Source organism: Megalopta genalis, chromosome 11 (assembly GCF_051020955.1).
Source record: "Megalopta genalis isolate 19385.01 chromosome 11, iyMegGena1_principal, whole genome shotgun sequence".
Lineage (NCBI taxonomy): Eukaryota > Metazoa > Arthropoda > Insecta > Hymenoptera > Halictidae > Megalopta > Megalopta genalis.
This window is the reverse complement of record NC_135023.1, coordinates 10,316,560-10,332,445: the sequence shown is the minus strand read 5'-3', so window position 1 is coordinate 10,332,445 and position 15,886 is coordinate 10,316,560. Positions and strand designations below refer to the sequence as shown.

Genomic DNA, 15,886 nt, shown 5'->3' with positions numbered 1-15,886 from the left:
TGCTATAGAGTGGTATTCAAAGCAAAGCAAGGAACGATGCATGATGGCATATATTTCAATATCGCGATTCTTTTCTAATATTATTTTTATAACAATGTAAACATATTCATGTAGGATTGATCTCAAAATATTCTAAACATCTTATAATTTGAGAATATGTTTTCGTTTCCACTAGAATTACAATTTAAATAGCCAATGGTCACTACTTTTTAAGCGCGACGAGTATACTCGTCATGGCAGAGAATACTGCCAGTTCTCCATTACGAGTTCTCTGACGATTTCTCCATAACCTTGACATGGTCTTGACATAACCATGACGAGTATACTCGTCGAACACAGCTAACTGCTTAACACTAGATTTACTAAGCACAAAGAACAGCTGTTTTAAATTAGCTTATATTAGCTTATTAGCTTAAAAATGAGACATTTATTCTGATTTTTTAACAACCGTTATTGCAACATTTGCCACAAGTAACGCATGAATCGAATAAACAACTCCTAAGTGTATCTTTACAATCTGAACAATCGTAAATTAACAAAACTAGCGACCCGTCATTTTGACGGTTTTCCATAAATCCAGTGTTAAAGGCACGCGACTACCATTGTACGCGCGACGCTGCAGCCGAAGCGTTAGAACGGCACAGCCCGCGCCCGAACGCGTGGACAAAAAGGAGGCGCTCTCCTGTGGCTCGATTAGCAGATGGTTACGGTCGCATTAATAGAATAGCGGGCGAAGTTTATAATAATGGTCCCCGGGAGTAAGGTAAACGGACGGGCGATAATTCCGTCGATAAACCGTTCGTGATGGGGCGCCAGTGTCCTGCAATCTCGACCCGCGATGATCCCTTCGGTGCCGGGGACGTCGCCCGGAGCCAGGTCCGGTCCCTGACACACTCGGCGCCGAACGGTTTTCGACGATCCGGCAAATTAACCGGCCGGAATCGGCCGTCTATTGACCGATCCGGTGTTCGCCGGCAACGAGCAACGACTCGTTTCTCGCGGGGACGTCTAGCCGGTAATTGCGCGCGAGGCTCCGCTTTGAATCCGAGGCGTCTTCCGGCAGGAAACGAGGCTCGTGCCCGTATCGACGCGCGATGGTCAGATATATCGAGAAGCGAGAGGAGGAGGAGGAGGAGGAGGAGGAAAGCCCCGGACCGCCTCGAGGATCCTTCGCGGGATCTTTAAGTCGCCGTTGGGAGCATGTTAATTAAAACGTAATGAAATTATGGCGCAACGTCGCGCGCGTCCTACAATTACGGCTGGCCGGAATATGCATTCTAATTAGTGGTGCGCCGGCTCAACGACTTTTCACGTAGAAAATAAGGTCGACCGAAGCGGCGCGGAGCGAAGCGGCGCGGCGCGGAGCCGAGCCGAGCGAGCACGCGCGCTAGAGGGTGCTTCGTATCGCGCGAAGAAGGGAAAAAACAAGAAGCTCGGGTCCGCACGAAGCGCGCGCGCGGGGGGGACGACGACGATAGGACGATCTAGAAATCGCCGACGATCCGCGGGATCTATTCGGCGGAAAGCACCGGAAACCGGTCTGCCACCTTCCATTTCCACGGTGCCCGCGGAGCTCAAAGCGGCAGTATGCTCGCCACGTAACGTCGTAAACGAGAAGTCGAAGAGCGCGCGAAGCGCCGGCAAATTGGAGTGTGTGCACTTTCTCGATACGTCGAGCAGCCGCGTCGAAAGAGGAGCAGCTCGATCCCCGCCGCCTTTTCCCACCTTTCAATCGACGCTGCCGTTCCTCCGTTCGTTCTCGCTCGTTTCCCTCGTCGATTCGCGTTCCCTGCCTCGCGCGTCTCGCCTGGAAACGCGGGGCTGCTTCGTCTGCGCTTCGCGTCTCGTCGCGTCTCGTCGCGTTCCATTTGCCCCGACGTCGCCAGCCCGTTGGTTATCGTCGTCGTCGTCAGGCCGACCGGAGAACGTCGCCGCGTTGCCGACGTCGAGATCCAACACGCTTCGTTCGCAGCGTCGCACGAACTCGGCGAAGTTGATTTCCATGAAACCCGCCGGCCGGGCGGGATGATCAAACCGCGGCAGACGTAACTCTCGTTACGTTCCGCGCGCGATAACTGATTCTGTTACGGCGAATTTTTGCGGGACAAAGAAGAAGCCCCGCGCGTTCCGCCGCTTAAATTGGGGGAGACCCGTAAATAATAACCCGGCGACAGAATCGCCAGGGCGTACAGCGGCTGCATTGGAATGCAGATGGATGCTCGAGCATCCTTTTACGTGCATTGATACGCGTCCCATTGATACGGTGACAAGATGAATAGATAAACTCGCGGAATTCTTTTATTGGCGGACAAACAAAGCCGCGCATTCAAGCAACGGTGCCCGGTGCTCGATGAACCGGCGTCCGGAGAATGCCGCTGCATTATATTTTATCGCGCACACCGGGACACCTACGCCTGTGACAGCGCGGAAAGGTGCGCGGAAAGAGTGGCGTCATCGTCTCGTAATGATTCGCCGAAGTTTCAGCCGGCTCTGACACGACGGGAAGCTCCCCGATCCGGCGTTCCACGGCTAAATGAATTGTACGAACCCATCGGCGTGTCTCGCGCCGGGTAACAGACAAGTGTTTCTTTTGGAACGCGCCGAGGAAAAGTCAACCGCCGCGGAGAGAAAGAGAAAGAGAGGAGGCGAGAGAGAGGAGGAGTGAAAGAAAAGCCTCGTATGCGTGTAACGAGACGGAACGCTAACAAAACTTAAACTTCCTGGCAGCGTGTAACGCGAGAGAACGCGAGGATGAATTGGACGAAGAAAGAGAGAAAGAGAGAGAGAGAGAGAGAAGTAAACAGACTGACTAGATAGCACAACGGTGGAGAATGAGAGTACAGTTGTGTGCAGGTAGACGAGCCCCGGTTATGACGTGGACAAGCGTGTTAACGTATCCGCCGTCGACCGTCGACGTCTCTCTGCGTCATACAAATTTCATGAGATCGGGACACCTTAAATTTTGAAACAGAATCTGAAACGTCAAGATTTATCACGATGATCGTCCTTTCTTGCAGATTCCGGCCCGGTGCGCTCGATATGTCGCCGGCAAAAATTCATTTTTAATGCGGTCAGAGACCCGTGACCCGTTTATGGGTCATGACAATTTTACGTAAGCCCCTGCGTACGCGAAACCTCTCATAAATCGCGGACTTTGCCGCGGATCTTGAATATCACGGATTAATCCGTCGTGTGCCCGTGAATAGGCAAGAATTCGGCCGATCTTACAAATCCCGAAGCAACGCCGCTGATACCACAATTATCCGACGAAGTCGTACCGGGAGACCGCTGTTATATAGATAGATAAGGAAAGACCGTACTATTTCATTGCTGCCGTGGTTACCGAAGCACCTTCGTCGACTCGCACCCCAGCGAATATGTTTCCGGATATGTTTGCGAACATCGTTCGAACATCTTAGCAAACATAGCTTATTTTATGGATGAATTATGATCGACGAGAAGATGCAGCGACCTCAAACTGAAGTCGTGAGACTGTTCTATTTGTATGTGCAAGGTGTCACAAAATTATCGTACTTCCGGGAAATTAGGGGTACCCGAGGTCATTTGCAGCAACTTTTTCCTTTACAAAATTTTTCTCCGGGACATCGTTAACGAGTTATTAACGGAAGAACAGTGACCAATGAGAGGCGCGCTCGGCCTCAATGAGAGGCGGGCGAGCGAAGGAAGCCCAGTTCCGTTCATTGGTCCGGTCTCCACGCGCCGGTGGAGCTCGCTTCTCATTGGTCAGTGTTCTTCCGTTAATAACTCGTTAACGATGCCTCGGAGGAAATTTTTGTAAAGGAAAAAGTTACTGCAAATGATCTCAGGAACCCTAATTTCGCCGAATTAACGTAATTTTACGTTTCTACATCTACGCTTACACGATTAAAGCAACACTGCTTGCCAATAAATATCGAAAAATCGTAACATTTAAGAATAATATTTAATTTGCAGTAATTCATCCATAAAACGATTTACATCTGCGTGACATTTGAACTCGTAAATATCTAAGCGGCCGGAAACTTATAGACGGGACAGCAGAAGTTCGATCTTGGCAGTCGGGGTTCACTGAGCGCGTCAGATAATTGTCAAAGCGTTAATCAAGCGTGCGCCGCGGGGCGAGGGGAAGGAAGACAAAGGGGGCGGGGGAAGAGCAGGCGGCAACGTCCAGGCGTCGATTTCCGACTGTTCGATACGTGAATCGTCCGGGTTCTCATTCCGGATGCGCGAGGGCGACTCGGAGATGATCGTTTCGACGGAGGCGTCGCGCGTCCGGGCGCGTCGTGCCGCGTCGGCGTCGCGACGCCAGGAAAGAGAGAGGCCCGGCCGCGCTGAAAGGGGACGGAGTTCTTTGACGAGAGGTGTCGGTCGAACGTCGGAGCAACGACGACGACGACGACGACGACGACGACGGCGCGACGACGGGTTGCGCCAAAGAGACCAGACCGTTCCCCGAGCCGGGGTATAAATTGCAAATTAGTTTACCGTCCTTCGCGAGCTCCGGCTCGTTGGTCTCTCCCCGTCCGTCCGCGCCCCGTCCCTCGCGCTTCTCTAATTTCGCCATGGAGATTTCGGCAAATTGGCAGCAAGAATTCGAACGGAAAGCGAGATCGAAACGCGCGGCGATCGGTACAAAGGCTTGCGACGAAAGCGAAAGTACCGGCCGCCGTGTGTCGTCGTCGTCGTCGCGACGGAGTTCCAAGGTCCTATGTTCCATGGTCGTTCGACGGCTGTTCCGTGCTCGAACAATGGGACTCTCCGGCTGGAGACAATGGGACCGACGAAGAACTTTGCGGCGCGACGGAATAAAGAATCGAGTCGTGGAGAGGACGCGGCCGGAGAGGCGAGGCGGCGGGGCTTAAAGGGAAGCGCGCGGCGGCGTGCAGGGGAAAACAAGGGACCGGGTGGGGCGGTGTTCCCGCAGGACACGACCCGGCAAATGAGCCGGTGGATGCAAATCAATCCCAGGACGCGGCCCTCCAAATTGTGCACCTACGCTCGAATGCGGCAATCCCTTTTCCAGTAGCTGCAGCTGGGAGCTAGGGAGCTGCTACGGCGACGGCAGAGGTGCGGTGGCGGTGGCGGTAGTGACGGTGGTGGCGGCGGCGGCGGCTGTGCCCTCGCCATCGAGCCAACCCCCACCGATGCCCCCCTGGGTACGTCGATGCGACGATGCGACCACGTCGCTCCGCAATGGTGCAACGATCCTACGCTACCGGCTCGCCGGAACAGCCGAGCGACCGAACTATCCGGCACACGCTCGTCGCCCGATGCCCGATGTCGTCGCACCGCTTACCTTTTGTCGATCCTCCTGGATAGCCACCCTTCGTCCGTGCATCCGACACGATATTACGGAGTCACGAACCGTATTGGATCCCGCCCGACGGCGCGCCTCTAGCCACACGTACCGCAGTTAAGTCCCAAACTCTTGGCCGAGCCGTGGATATCTATATTCAAATTCTGCCCGTCGGTCTCTGTACAACTAAGTTGTGCGAACTGTGCTGCACACCGTGGACGAGAATTTTATCCACGAGGATTCGAGCGTCTCGATTACCGCGAACGACGGGAAAAGACACGCCGCGACGAAGGGCGATCCCGACGCGATCGAACGCCGTCGGTTCGGAGTTCTCTCCTTTTTTTCCGCGGCAGATCCGCGGACGAAGAGCATCCCGGTATCCCGCGAGTCGGGATTCGCGAGACGGATCGGAGCAGCCGGGGACGCGAGTTAAAAAGCGATCGAGCGGATAAACGAGGCGGCGCGCGGCGCCTCGCGTCGGTGCCGCTGGGAATCGCGCGACGAGCGTGCAGGTTCTCGTCGGTATGCGCTTTAACGTGATTGCTTGCGCTGGCCCGCACGAACGGTCGCGTCCGAACCGGTCTCTGTCGCGTGACAACAACCTCCCAATGAAGGAAACTACGTACAATTACGGTAATTGATCAACATCCGCGATCGAAGCTTTACGACGCGCCGGGCGGAGGAGGAACGGACTATGAAAGATGAGAATGAGAGAGAGAGAGAGAGACAAGGATAAAGAGACGGAGGGAGGGAGAGAAAGAGAATGGCTAAACGGGGAGGTTGGTTCGGATCGGAGTTCCATCAATTTGCTAATCGAGTTCCCTTTCCGTTGATCTCGTTCTTAGAAAAACTAGCAAGCGTCCCGAAGGATTTGCGAATCCGCCCGTGTGCCGCGATAGCTTTTTTTCCACGCTTCCCCGGTTATTTTTTTCCGATCCGGATTTCAGCGGAAAAACGAGGACGCGGGCGGATGCAAAGAGAGAGTGAGAGAGGAGTTGGGTGATAGCTAGAGGGAGCGTCAACACGCTCGATTCTGGCGGTGTAACGAAATCGGATCGAGCTGCAGGACGGTTAATCGGCGATTACTAACTCGATTACTAACTCCGATCGTAGTCCTGGATGAAATCGAGGGGCGCAACAGGCTAGTTCGTTCTGCGCGAACGAGACCGCGTGCCCGCGCCGCGGCTCCGCTAATCCTCGAGCGACAATTAATATTCGTAAAGTAATTAAACGAGCACGGATAGGCTCGCGTTACGATTATACACGGGGGTCGGCTCGACACCTGAAACGCGACGCGCCGCGCCGCGCCGCTATTCCGTTCCGCTCCGCGCCGCGCCGCTCCGCAACGCGTCGGTTGAGCTCCTCGGATTTTCATCCGGCCCTGCTCCCTTCTGCTTATCCCTCTGTCTGGTAATAGCTTCGGCCGTGCACGCCGAAACGACCTCGTTAATGCGCGCCGACGAAACTCGGCCGACGGAAAATTCGTCGGGGTAATTCGGAGAAACGGGACGGGGGACGCGGAACGCGGAACGCCGCGCCGACGTGCCTTCGAAACGTCGTCGTCGTCGTCGTCGCCGACATCGTCGACGCCGACATCGTCGTCGCCGACGTCATCGTCGCCCAACGCCGCGGTCGTAGTCGTCGATTTTGAGAGACGGGAAACGATACCGCGCTTGCAGCCTCGGCGCTCTTTCTGCTTCCCCTGCGACGATCGTTTGGATAACAAACCACTCGAACTGCGAGTCACGCTGCGAAAACGCGTTTTCTACCAATTAAATTTTCTTCCCGCCTCCGGTGGCAGGGTGCACGCTACGATATACCGGCGCACACGCACACCCCGACCTCCCCCCCGCGGAAACTTCTCGCTGTCGACTTCTCGGATTCGCTGTCGCGTTCCAGCTACCGCGCCTCGTTAATCCTGAGACCCGCACGTCGTAACTGGGTCTGTCCCGACCCAGGAGGCCGGAACACGACCGGCTCGATCCGAGGTGCCCGTGATTTTTCACGATCGAGTTAATCGCTGTAAAGTGTTCCTTTCCGTTCCGTTCGTTTCCGACCGGATGATCCCGCGCGTTTTCGTCGACGCGCGAACGTGTTTCGCGCGTCGACGAAAATGGTAAAAGGCTCGATTTCGGCGAACGTTCCACGGTAAAGGGAACGCGGCTCTCCCTTACGAGAACAAATTGGTGGAACGTTATTCCGGTTGTACCAGGATGCTCGCGATGTCAGACAGAGCCGCGTTGCTCGGCGGAATACGTTCCGTTGTCCTGTTCCCGTTCGTCGACGAGATTCGCCCGTCGTTTCGCCGCGGATTCCTCGCCCCGGTCTAATGCTAAATTCATTAGCGAACGGAGCTGCCGTCGGTGGAAAAAGTATCGCGGAATATTCGATGACCCCGTTTAATAAAACAAAGTTTTCGCTTCTATCAAGAATGTATTTAAACGTCTCGATTACTTCCCGGCTTCGGAAATAGTTGGCCCGATTTAAAGAGATGATATCCATTAACGATAAAACCAAGAAGCTGCGCGAAGTTTTCTCGCTTGTTTATTATTTAACGGTTCGAACAACGTATTTAACTCGCCCGGGCTATCGTCCGATCAATGTGTCAGTCGAAACGGTTCCATTAGCCCGATGAAATGTTCATAAAACATCGGTTAGCAAGCAGTTTGCATATTCTTATTGCGGTAGATACGATTTACGGCGGGAATTGATTATTTAATTATTGTATCATTAACGCGATCTGTGCGCGGAGATGAACAACCTCCTCGTTCGATCGATGAACGCCGAATTCTGGGAATAAACTTCTGGTAGCCCGCGCTGCAGCCGGACGTTGCTGTCAAACGTAGAAATCCTAACAGATCTGCTTGATATTGGCGTTTAGCAATACATGGACCGTTATCGATACGTTACAGAAATCGCCTCTAAACGCATGTTTGCGATCTCGACGATTATAAAACGAGCAATCCGAAATCCGTCGGTCCGAGCGAACCGGTTCGGTGATTCTAGGGTTAAAAGCGGAGATCCCTATTTCACGTGCATTTAAGTACACCTGTGTGCACGTGTATTCAAGCGTTATTTTTCACGTGTATTTAAATACACCTCTGCACGTGTATTTAAGCGTTATTTTTCACGTGTACTTGTACACGTGTAATTGACAGTTCCGAGCATCGAGCCGCGCGATTCTTGAACCAAAATCGCCCTTCCGATCTACGGTATTTTCATTTTACACGATTTCCAGCATTTTATAAATGTGAAACCGAGTCTTGTGGCTCGTGCAACGATAGCGTTTTTTAACAGTTATCAAAAATAAACAAATTATATACGACGCACAAATAATTTTGGAACGTGATACAACAATTCTTGCTGGCGCCTCGAAGTCGCCGCTCTAGTGCAAAGAATTAAGAACACGGATCTTTCGCTTTTTAACGCGCGATACGCGCGTCCCGCGTCTTTTAACGCGCGTTCAAAATCGCGAGCCCCGATTCGAAGGAACCCGCCGCGTTCGGGAACGGAGGGAGAAGGTATATACTGCATGCAGCTCGTCACCACCGTGTGTAATAATAAACGGTCGTACGGTTTGCTCTCTTGTTCCAGATACGACCTGGGAACGGACAAGCTTTACTCCATCACCTGGTACAAGGATCACGAGGAGTTCTACAGATACGTGCCTAAAGGAGAACCTATGAAGCACAGCTATACCGTGGAGGGCATTAAAGTTGACGTGAGTCGAAAGCTCTCTTGTGTCCCGCAACCGGCGCAGCCTTGTTCCCTCGGTATCTGATCTCCGCAATGCCGCGTTCCGCGCGAACATCGACCGCTCTCTCCTCTCCTTAGGCAGCAGTATCTACGGATTATCTTTGTCCTCGCGAGATCTCTGTTCCGCCGGCTCGTTCGCCGATTAATCGGCCGAGCGAACCGACGAACGAACGAACGAATGAACGAACGAACGAACGAAAGAAAGCAATCGATCGGCAGGGAACGGCAGAGGAACTCTCGCGCTTTTCAAGTGCCTTACGAAACTCCGGGAAATCGAGAGAAATTTCATTCCCGAGCCGCTGATAAGAAAGAGAGGGAGAGAGAGAAGAAGAGAAAGAGAAAGAGAGAGAGCGAGAGAAGAGCACGCGGAGCGCGGTTACTCGATTCTTTTACCTCGCATCCAACTTTAATATCCGCCTCGCATACAGACTTCTTTGTGCATTACGAGGAGCCCTGGAAACGCGCGCGCAATTACCCCCGCGAATACACGTCGGCGTGGTTCCTGCCGGGACGAGGATCCTGTCTGCCTCGGCTGTCTGCCTCGTATTCGTCGCATACACGTCGAGGGCCGTCCCGAGACATCCGACGAGACCTCTTAACCCGTTAACCAGCTTATCTTTTGACCGTACACGCGCGCGCGCGCCAATCGACGAATTCCAAAGCCTGGCGCCGTGTGACGCGACGACACTCTTCCCGCTTGAATTTCCCCGCCACGACCACGGTTTATACCAATCCGCGAATAAACGAATCTGGGTCGGCTATTTTCGTACTCCCCGCGAACCTCTGTCGGTTAATTAGTTTCCATTAGAATTATTTCGCATAAGAATGGAGAGCCGCGCGCGGCCAGGCGGAATTAAATCGATCGTGTCCATTATTAGCGAATAAGTATGAATTACACTAGTAATAATGTGGAAATTATTGGAACGAATGGACCGGGTAGAAATGAATGTTCATACGAGCCGGTTGAAATGAATGATAGCCGCGCCGAGAGATACAACGGCGCGGCGCGGCTTAATTGAGGCGATGTCGTCTCTCTTACGACGCGGTTTCGATCCCGTTCCTCCGTAACAGCGCGCAACACGTTCCCGTAATTCGTGCCGTTTCCACGGTAGCCCGGGGAAAAAGTTCCGACACGCTTTAGAACGGAATAACTTCTTCGAAATTTCCACCGAAAGACCCGAAGTCTTTTCGAGACGTTGGAGGAGAGCAGGTTCGCCGGGTCAATGTCTGGCGAATGTTTCTCAAAAATTGCCGCCCGCTTGGAACGACGACGAGTAGGCGTTTCAGTCGCGTTCTTTGCGAGTCGTTTGTTCCAATTACGAGAAAGTTACGCCGTTTTAAAAGCCGTTCGAACGCGGTTGTTCCCGGAGCCATTGTAACGTTTCGTTTTCGGCGAAGTTGCCAAATTGAAGTTCCGTTGTCGCGCGGACAAAAGCCGAACGAATATTCAGTGGAATCCGAGGAGCGCGCCAGGTGTTAACAAGTTAATCGAACCGCGAACGGCGTTGAAGCGGAAACGGCCGCGAAACGGCGCGGACGCGAGGACGTAGCGCGGTGGCCGAGGCGTCGGGAATGGAAACGAAGTCCGCGGAAATTGGCTCGACGATCGTAAAAGAGTCCAGTTAGCTTCACGGCGCGGCCGGATTCGCCGAAAACCGAGCGCTCTCTGCGGAAGACCGTGGGATCCGCGACCACAGTAAGCGGATCGGACGCGGAGAACGCGCGACAGGCCGCGCGCGCGGCTTGGCACGGCGCGGCTCGTCGGTGCGATAAACCGCTAAGTACACGAATATTGGAGTATTCCGCGTCGCGATAAACATAAAGTCCAACTACCGGTCGCTCGTTTCGGTCGCATCGAAACCGTTTCCGCTCGCGGTAACGTCGCTCGCCGGCCGGACGTAAAACGGAAAAGGGTGGCGCTTTCCGCTCCGCTCGGCTCCGTTCCGCTACGCTCCGGTCCGGTCCGGTCCGGTCCGCTTCGTTCCGTTTCCGTTCGATTCGCACCGGACTTGCAGCGGCGGCGCATCTTCTCGCGTTCCACACGGCCCGATGACGTTTTATTCCCGCATTCCGTCGAGCCGACCGAAAGGATCGCCGAGAACCGGAGAGGAGAGAGGAAAGGAGAGAGCGGCGCGAGAGGAGAGAAAGAGCATAAAATTGCCGATACCTTTCGATAGTCGTCGGATGCGCGTTGTGCTCCCGCGACTCTGCGACGGGGTCGATTTTATCGTCCCGAATAAATGTTTGACGAATCGAGAGGATGCGAGAGACGAGCTCGCCCGTCTGCAGTCCGACGACGACGGCGAGGTAGACGAGGGCGAATAGAAGGAAACGGTAACAGGAGACAGACGGACAGAGAGAGAAAGAGAAAGAGAGAGAGAAGCGATACAGTCTCTAGTCCCATCTCGTGGAACCGCGACGCGATCGATCTGACGGATCGCGACGCGTCTCGACGCGAAGCGAAGCGAACCGGTTCTCCCGAAAGTCCGAGAGGAAACCGAGGCGGATCGCGAAACTCGACCATCCTCGTCCTAGATAGCAAGCGGATAGATAGAGCGCGCGGGGTGGCGATACGTCCCCCCCACCCGGTTTCGCCGGGAACAGAAACGGTGTACGTCCGTTTCCGATTCACGTTTTGGAAGGCACGAAAGTTCCGTTTTCCTCGGCGGCGCGCTCGTTAATATCGGCCGACGCGTAACGAGCATTACGTGAGCCGAATCGGCTCATCCCTTTGCCCCGTTCTCGAGATCGAGGAGAGCACGGCTATTAATCTGGCTCGGTCCAATGGCTCTCCGATATCGACAAAGAAATTTCTCCGTGGACAAAAGCGAGCGTGTCTTTTCACCCTCTCCGGCGCGCTCGGCTCGGCTCGGCTCGGATACGCTCTCGTGACACTTATTGGAGTAGCAGGAATTAAGTGGATTTAGCGGGCAGAGTCGTATATTTCTACCGAGGGGGTTCTCGACTTTTAATTTTCTCTCTTGTTCGCCCCTTTTGCTCCGTTACGTAACGCCACTTAATTTTCCTATCTAAAAATTTTTAGTGGCTCCTCTCCCCCTCGCGCGCCCTTCTGTCTGTCCGTCCGTCCGTCTGTCCTCTGTATAGTTTTTCCCGCTCGCCCTTTCCCCGACTGATTTCCTCGCTCCTTTTTCCTCCGTCTCTCTCTCTCTCTCTCTCTCTCTCTCTCTCTCTCTCTCTCTCTCAATCTCTCTTTCTCTCGTTCTTTTTCCGTTTCCCTCTCGGTCCCCCCGTCCCCCGTTCTCGCCGTCCCGTTCTTTCCCTCGGCGGGTTGCCGCGTCGCGGAAACTATTCGCACACGCGGTCGGGTTCCGCGCTGATTTATTTATCCGGCGACCACGAGGGAATCTCCGCCGGAGCGAAAACTCGGGAAAGCCATGATTATCCGTCAAACAGAGCGCGGAATCGTCGCGGGCCGCGGGACAGAGACGGAACGCCCCAGCCGACGAGCATTTTCACCGAACGGAGATCATCCCCTCGATCTTCCGGGAGGGTTAATTCTCTCCTCTACCGTGGCGAGAGCGCCGGAGGAGGGGAGGGAAAAAAAACTGCGGAATCGACCTTTGTCGTTATCCACTCGAACGGATCGACGGAAAAGTTCCACGGCGAAGACTAAACCTCGAACTTCTCGACCTTTCCGGCCCCGCGCGGAAAGGCGAGAGGGGATGAGGCCGCGTGCTACGCTTCCGGTCGGACTTCCGGCCAAATTCTTTCGCGGGAACTTTGCTCCGTTTGTTGCGCGATCCATCCGCAACACGTCTCACTTAGAATTCGAAAACTGCGGTCGGCCGCGGAAAAATACAGCCGCGCCGTATCTTCTTCAAAGTTTTCGCCCGCGGTAACTTTATACCGGATGTGCAAGCATAAACATCGGCCGCGTTCTTGCAACGCGTTCTATATAATAATCTCTTGCGGAGTATGAAACGCGATGGAACAAGAGCAGGGTGGGTAGGAGGGGTGGGTGCGACGTCGGAGCAAGAAACGTTTCGAAAGACCCGTGTAAATGAAGACGGTGTAACACGGATCATAAAGCAGACAATGCGCGCTTAGAATATCGCGTTCGCGGAAGTCGGACGGATCCGACTATCGGCGTTGCTCGGAACGATTTAGATATGCTCGCCTCGCAATCTTTTCAATGAAACATTTCGAGTTCTTTCCTTCGAAGCATTGATCCCCCCGCCGCCGATGCCGCCGCCGCCGCATCCGTCCGAACATCCGCGAATTTATCCGTGTCATCGGAAATCGAATATGCATACACGGGGAATACGTAATGGAGAATCGTAAAACGAAATGGATAATGCGCATTTAAGACATTGCATTTTCCGAAAGCAGTCCGTTCACGACTATATGGACTTTTGATGTCATACGGCGTGCAGCGGAACCGAGACCGCTCCATTTACAACGGTATCACTCTTTTAAAATAATGACCGAAACGCTTTGTTTTTTACATTTCGCTATTCCTAAACGCTTCCGATTTTTTTTCAACTATTTTATCGGAACGAAAATTTGTAACATTCGTTTCTCGTAAATCTCGGCGACTTGCACGCGTACCGAGACTCTCGTTGAAATCAGTTGACGCATGATCAAGGTTATTTGTAGCATGTCACTTGTATGCATGTCGAGGTTATTCCCAGCTGGTAAAAGATGCAGAAATCGCCTGTTGTTTACGGGAAACTGCTGTTTTCGCGAGCTTTAAATGTTAACGGTTCAGAACCGATTTCAATGCAATTTTCGGTATGCATTTCATTTATTAATTACCGTTGCTCTAGGATTCTATAAAAAGGTCAGAAAACAAGAGTATTTCATCTCCTCCTTTCCCTCGAGTGACAGCAAAGTTAAAAACAAGTATTTTAGTCGTCGTACAAGAAAACTCGAACTACTGAAAATTTAAAAAAAATGTTCAAGTCGTTCGATGCAGTTTTAAAAAATGTACAGCAAATTCTCCGCAATTGTCTCTCAGTTTGCAAAGAAAAATGAAGAATTTGGAAAGCGGAGATGCGATTATCCGACTCGTGCGCCTCCTTTTAAAAGCTGTTGACAGTCGACAATTCTAAAAACGTGTCGCGAGGCTTTGAACAATCGCATCTGCTCTCCCCAAATTCTCCACTTTCGTTTGCAAGCCGAAGGACAATCGTGGAGAATTTACTGTAACACCTTTTCTCGAAGACCCAGTTTTGCTATTTAGTATTTTGGGATCTCTCCCACGCGTGCACCCATCGGCGAATTTATTCTCGCCTTGGATAAACCGAATATTAGAAGACACGACGGTGAAACAGTTGCCGCAACATAAATATTATTCGGGATAGGTATTTCCCGTTCCGATTGACGAGCCCAGTCCGAGTCACGTTCCTCCGTAACAACGCGCGGATATTTCTCGGACACGTGAGCGACGAGAGCATTGCGCGGCGAGGGAACCGGAAACGGAGAGGGACGCGGACGCGCGTCGTATCGTCGGATCGACGGGATCGGCGGGGCGACGTCGTCGGACGCTCGCCTCCGTTCAACGAAATTACCCCGTTATTTCGCCGGGTAATGCGATTCCGCGAACATTTCGAGCGTTCGTTCGCGCGTATCTCCGCGGACCCACGGCTCGCGCCTCGCCTCCCCCCGTCTTCTCCTTCGCCTCCTCCCCCTCGGCCGTTCATTCCCTTGTTTTCTCGTAACTTTGCCCGACGAACGTAAATCGATTTGCTGATCAAAGAAGTTTGCGTTCCGCGACGTCGGCCGTCCACGTTCCGATGAACGTTCACGGGGACGGAGGCGTGGCTCTCCCGGCGGAAATTCTTTTCGAGTTTCGTGACCGCATCGCGAAGGAACGGGACCGCTCCTTTGGAAGGCGGGAGGGAGAGGGAGGGAGAGGGCGCGAAAGGAGAGAGAGAGAGAGTCCTGAGAGAAAGAAACTGGAACGAAACGAGCGAAATATTCGCGGGGCAAAAGTGAAAAGAGTCGCGCGCAAAGAACTAAATGGATTATCAGCGTCGCGATTCCATCTATTGCGGGTCTTCCCTCTCTCGCCGGCTCTCTCACCCTTCCGTTTCCCTTCTCTCCGCCGCGCCCCTCGTCGCCCCGCCGAGCGGAGCGCGGCGGGCGACGTTGAAGCGACAAAGCCGGGGGCGAACCGACACCGGATACTGAATTTCCGCGGAGATATCGCGAGCGGTCGCCTCCGCTCCGTCTTTCCTTATTAACTCGGTAAACGAGTAATCTCGTTGGTTCATTCGGAAGCGTCGCAGCCGGGATTCTCAGTCGCTTCGCAGCGATTCGCCTCGCGTCTAGACGCGAAACGTTCAAATTCTTCCCCGGTAACGCTTTCGGGATCCCGGAACGATTCGAACGGAGTCTTTTGTTTCGCGAATAAAGAAGAATCGTTCGGGTCACGGTGCGCGTGGTGATTTCCGTGCGGCCGGATCGTTCGGAATCGCGACGGTGGACCGCGCGTTGCATCGCGCTGCATCGCGCTGCACCTCGCCGCGCGGCCCGTGCATCTCCTCGCCGAAGTAAGCTTTCTCCGCCACGTTCCAGCAGCCGCGCCGGCAACTACGGCAATAAATCGATATAAGCGCGTAAGCCTCTTACCCGCCTAATAGGGTGATATTCCGTCTACGAAGAATAATTTTGAGCGACGCGCCGGAAACACCCGGTAAAAAAACTGACGGTTCGAACGTGCTCGACCAAATCTCGACCGAACAGTCGACGGGATTCGACGCGGGAACAGAACGCGGCGCTAACTGCGTTTCTCTTCGAGCGGTTCTAATTACCTTATCATAATACTTGGACGAGGTTCCTTGACGAAACGGCACGACGTTCGCGTACCGT

The 15,886-nt window shown here is 53.5% G+C and overlaps 1 protein-coding gene across 2 annotated transcripts in view; it reads left to right on the top strand.

The window, feature by feature from the left end:
- LOC117226158 (cell adhesion molecule 2) overlaps positions 1-15,886 on the top strand; it is a 129,823-nt gene that overhangs the window by 46,617 nt on the left and 67,320 nt on the right. For both annotated transcript variants that reach the window (XM_076525047.1, XM_033480220.2), the window contains exon 4: positions 8,891-9,017. In XM_076525047.1, coding sequence (XP_076381162.1) covers positions 8,891-9,017 — 127 coding nt within the window. The remainder of the gene's footprint in view (positions 1-8,890; positions 9,018-15,886) is intronic.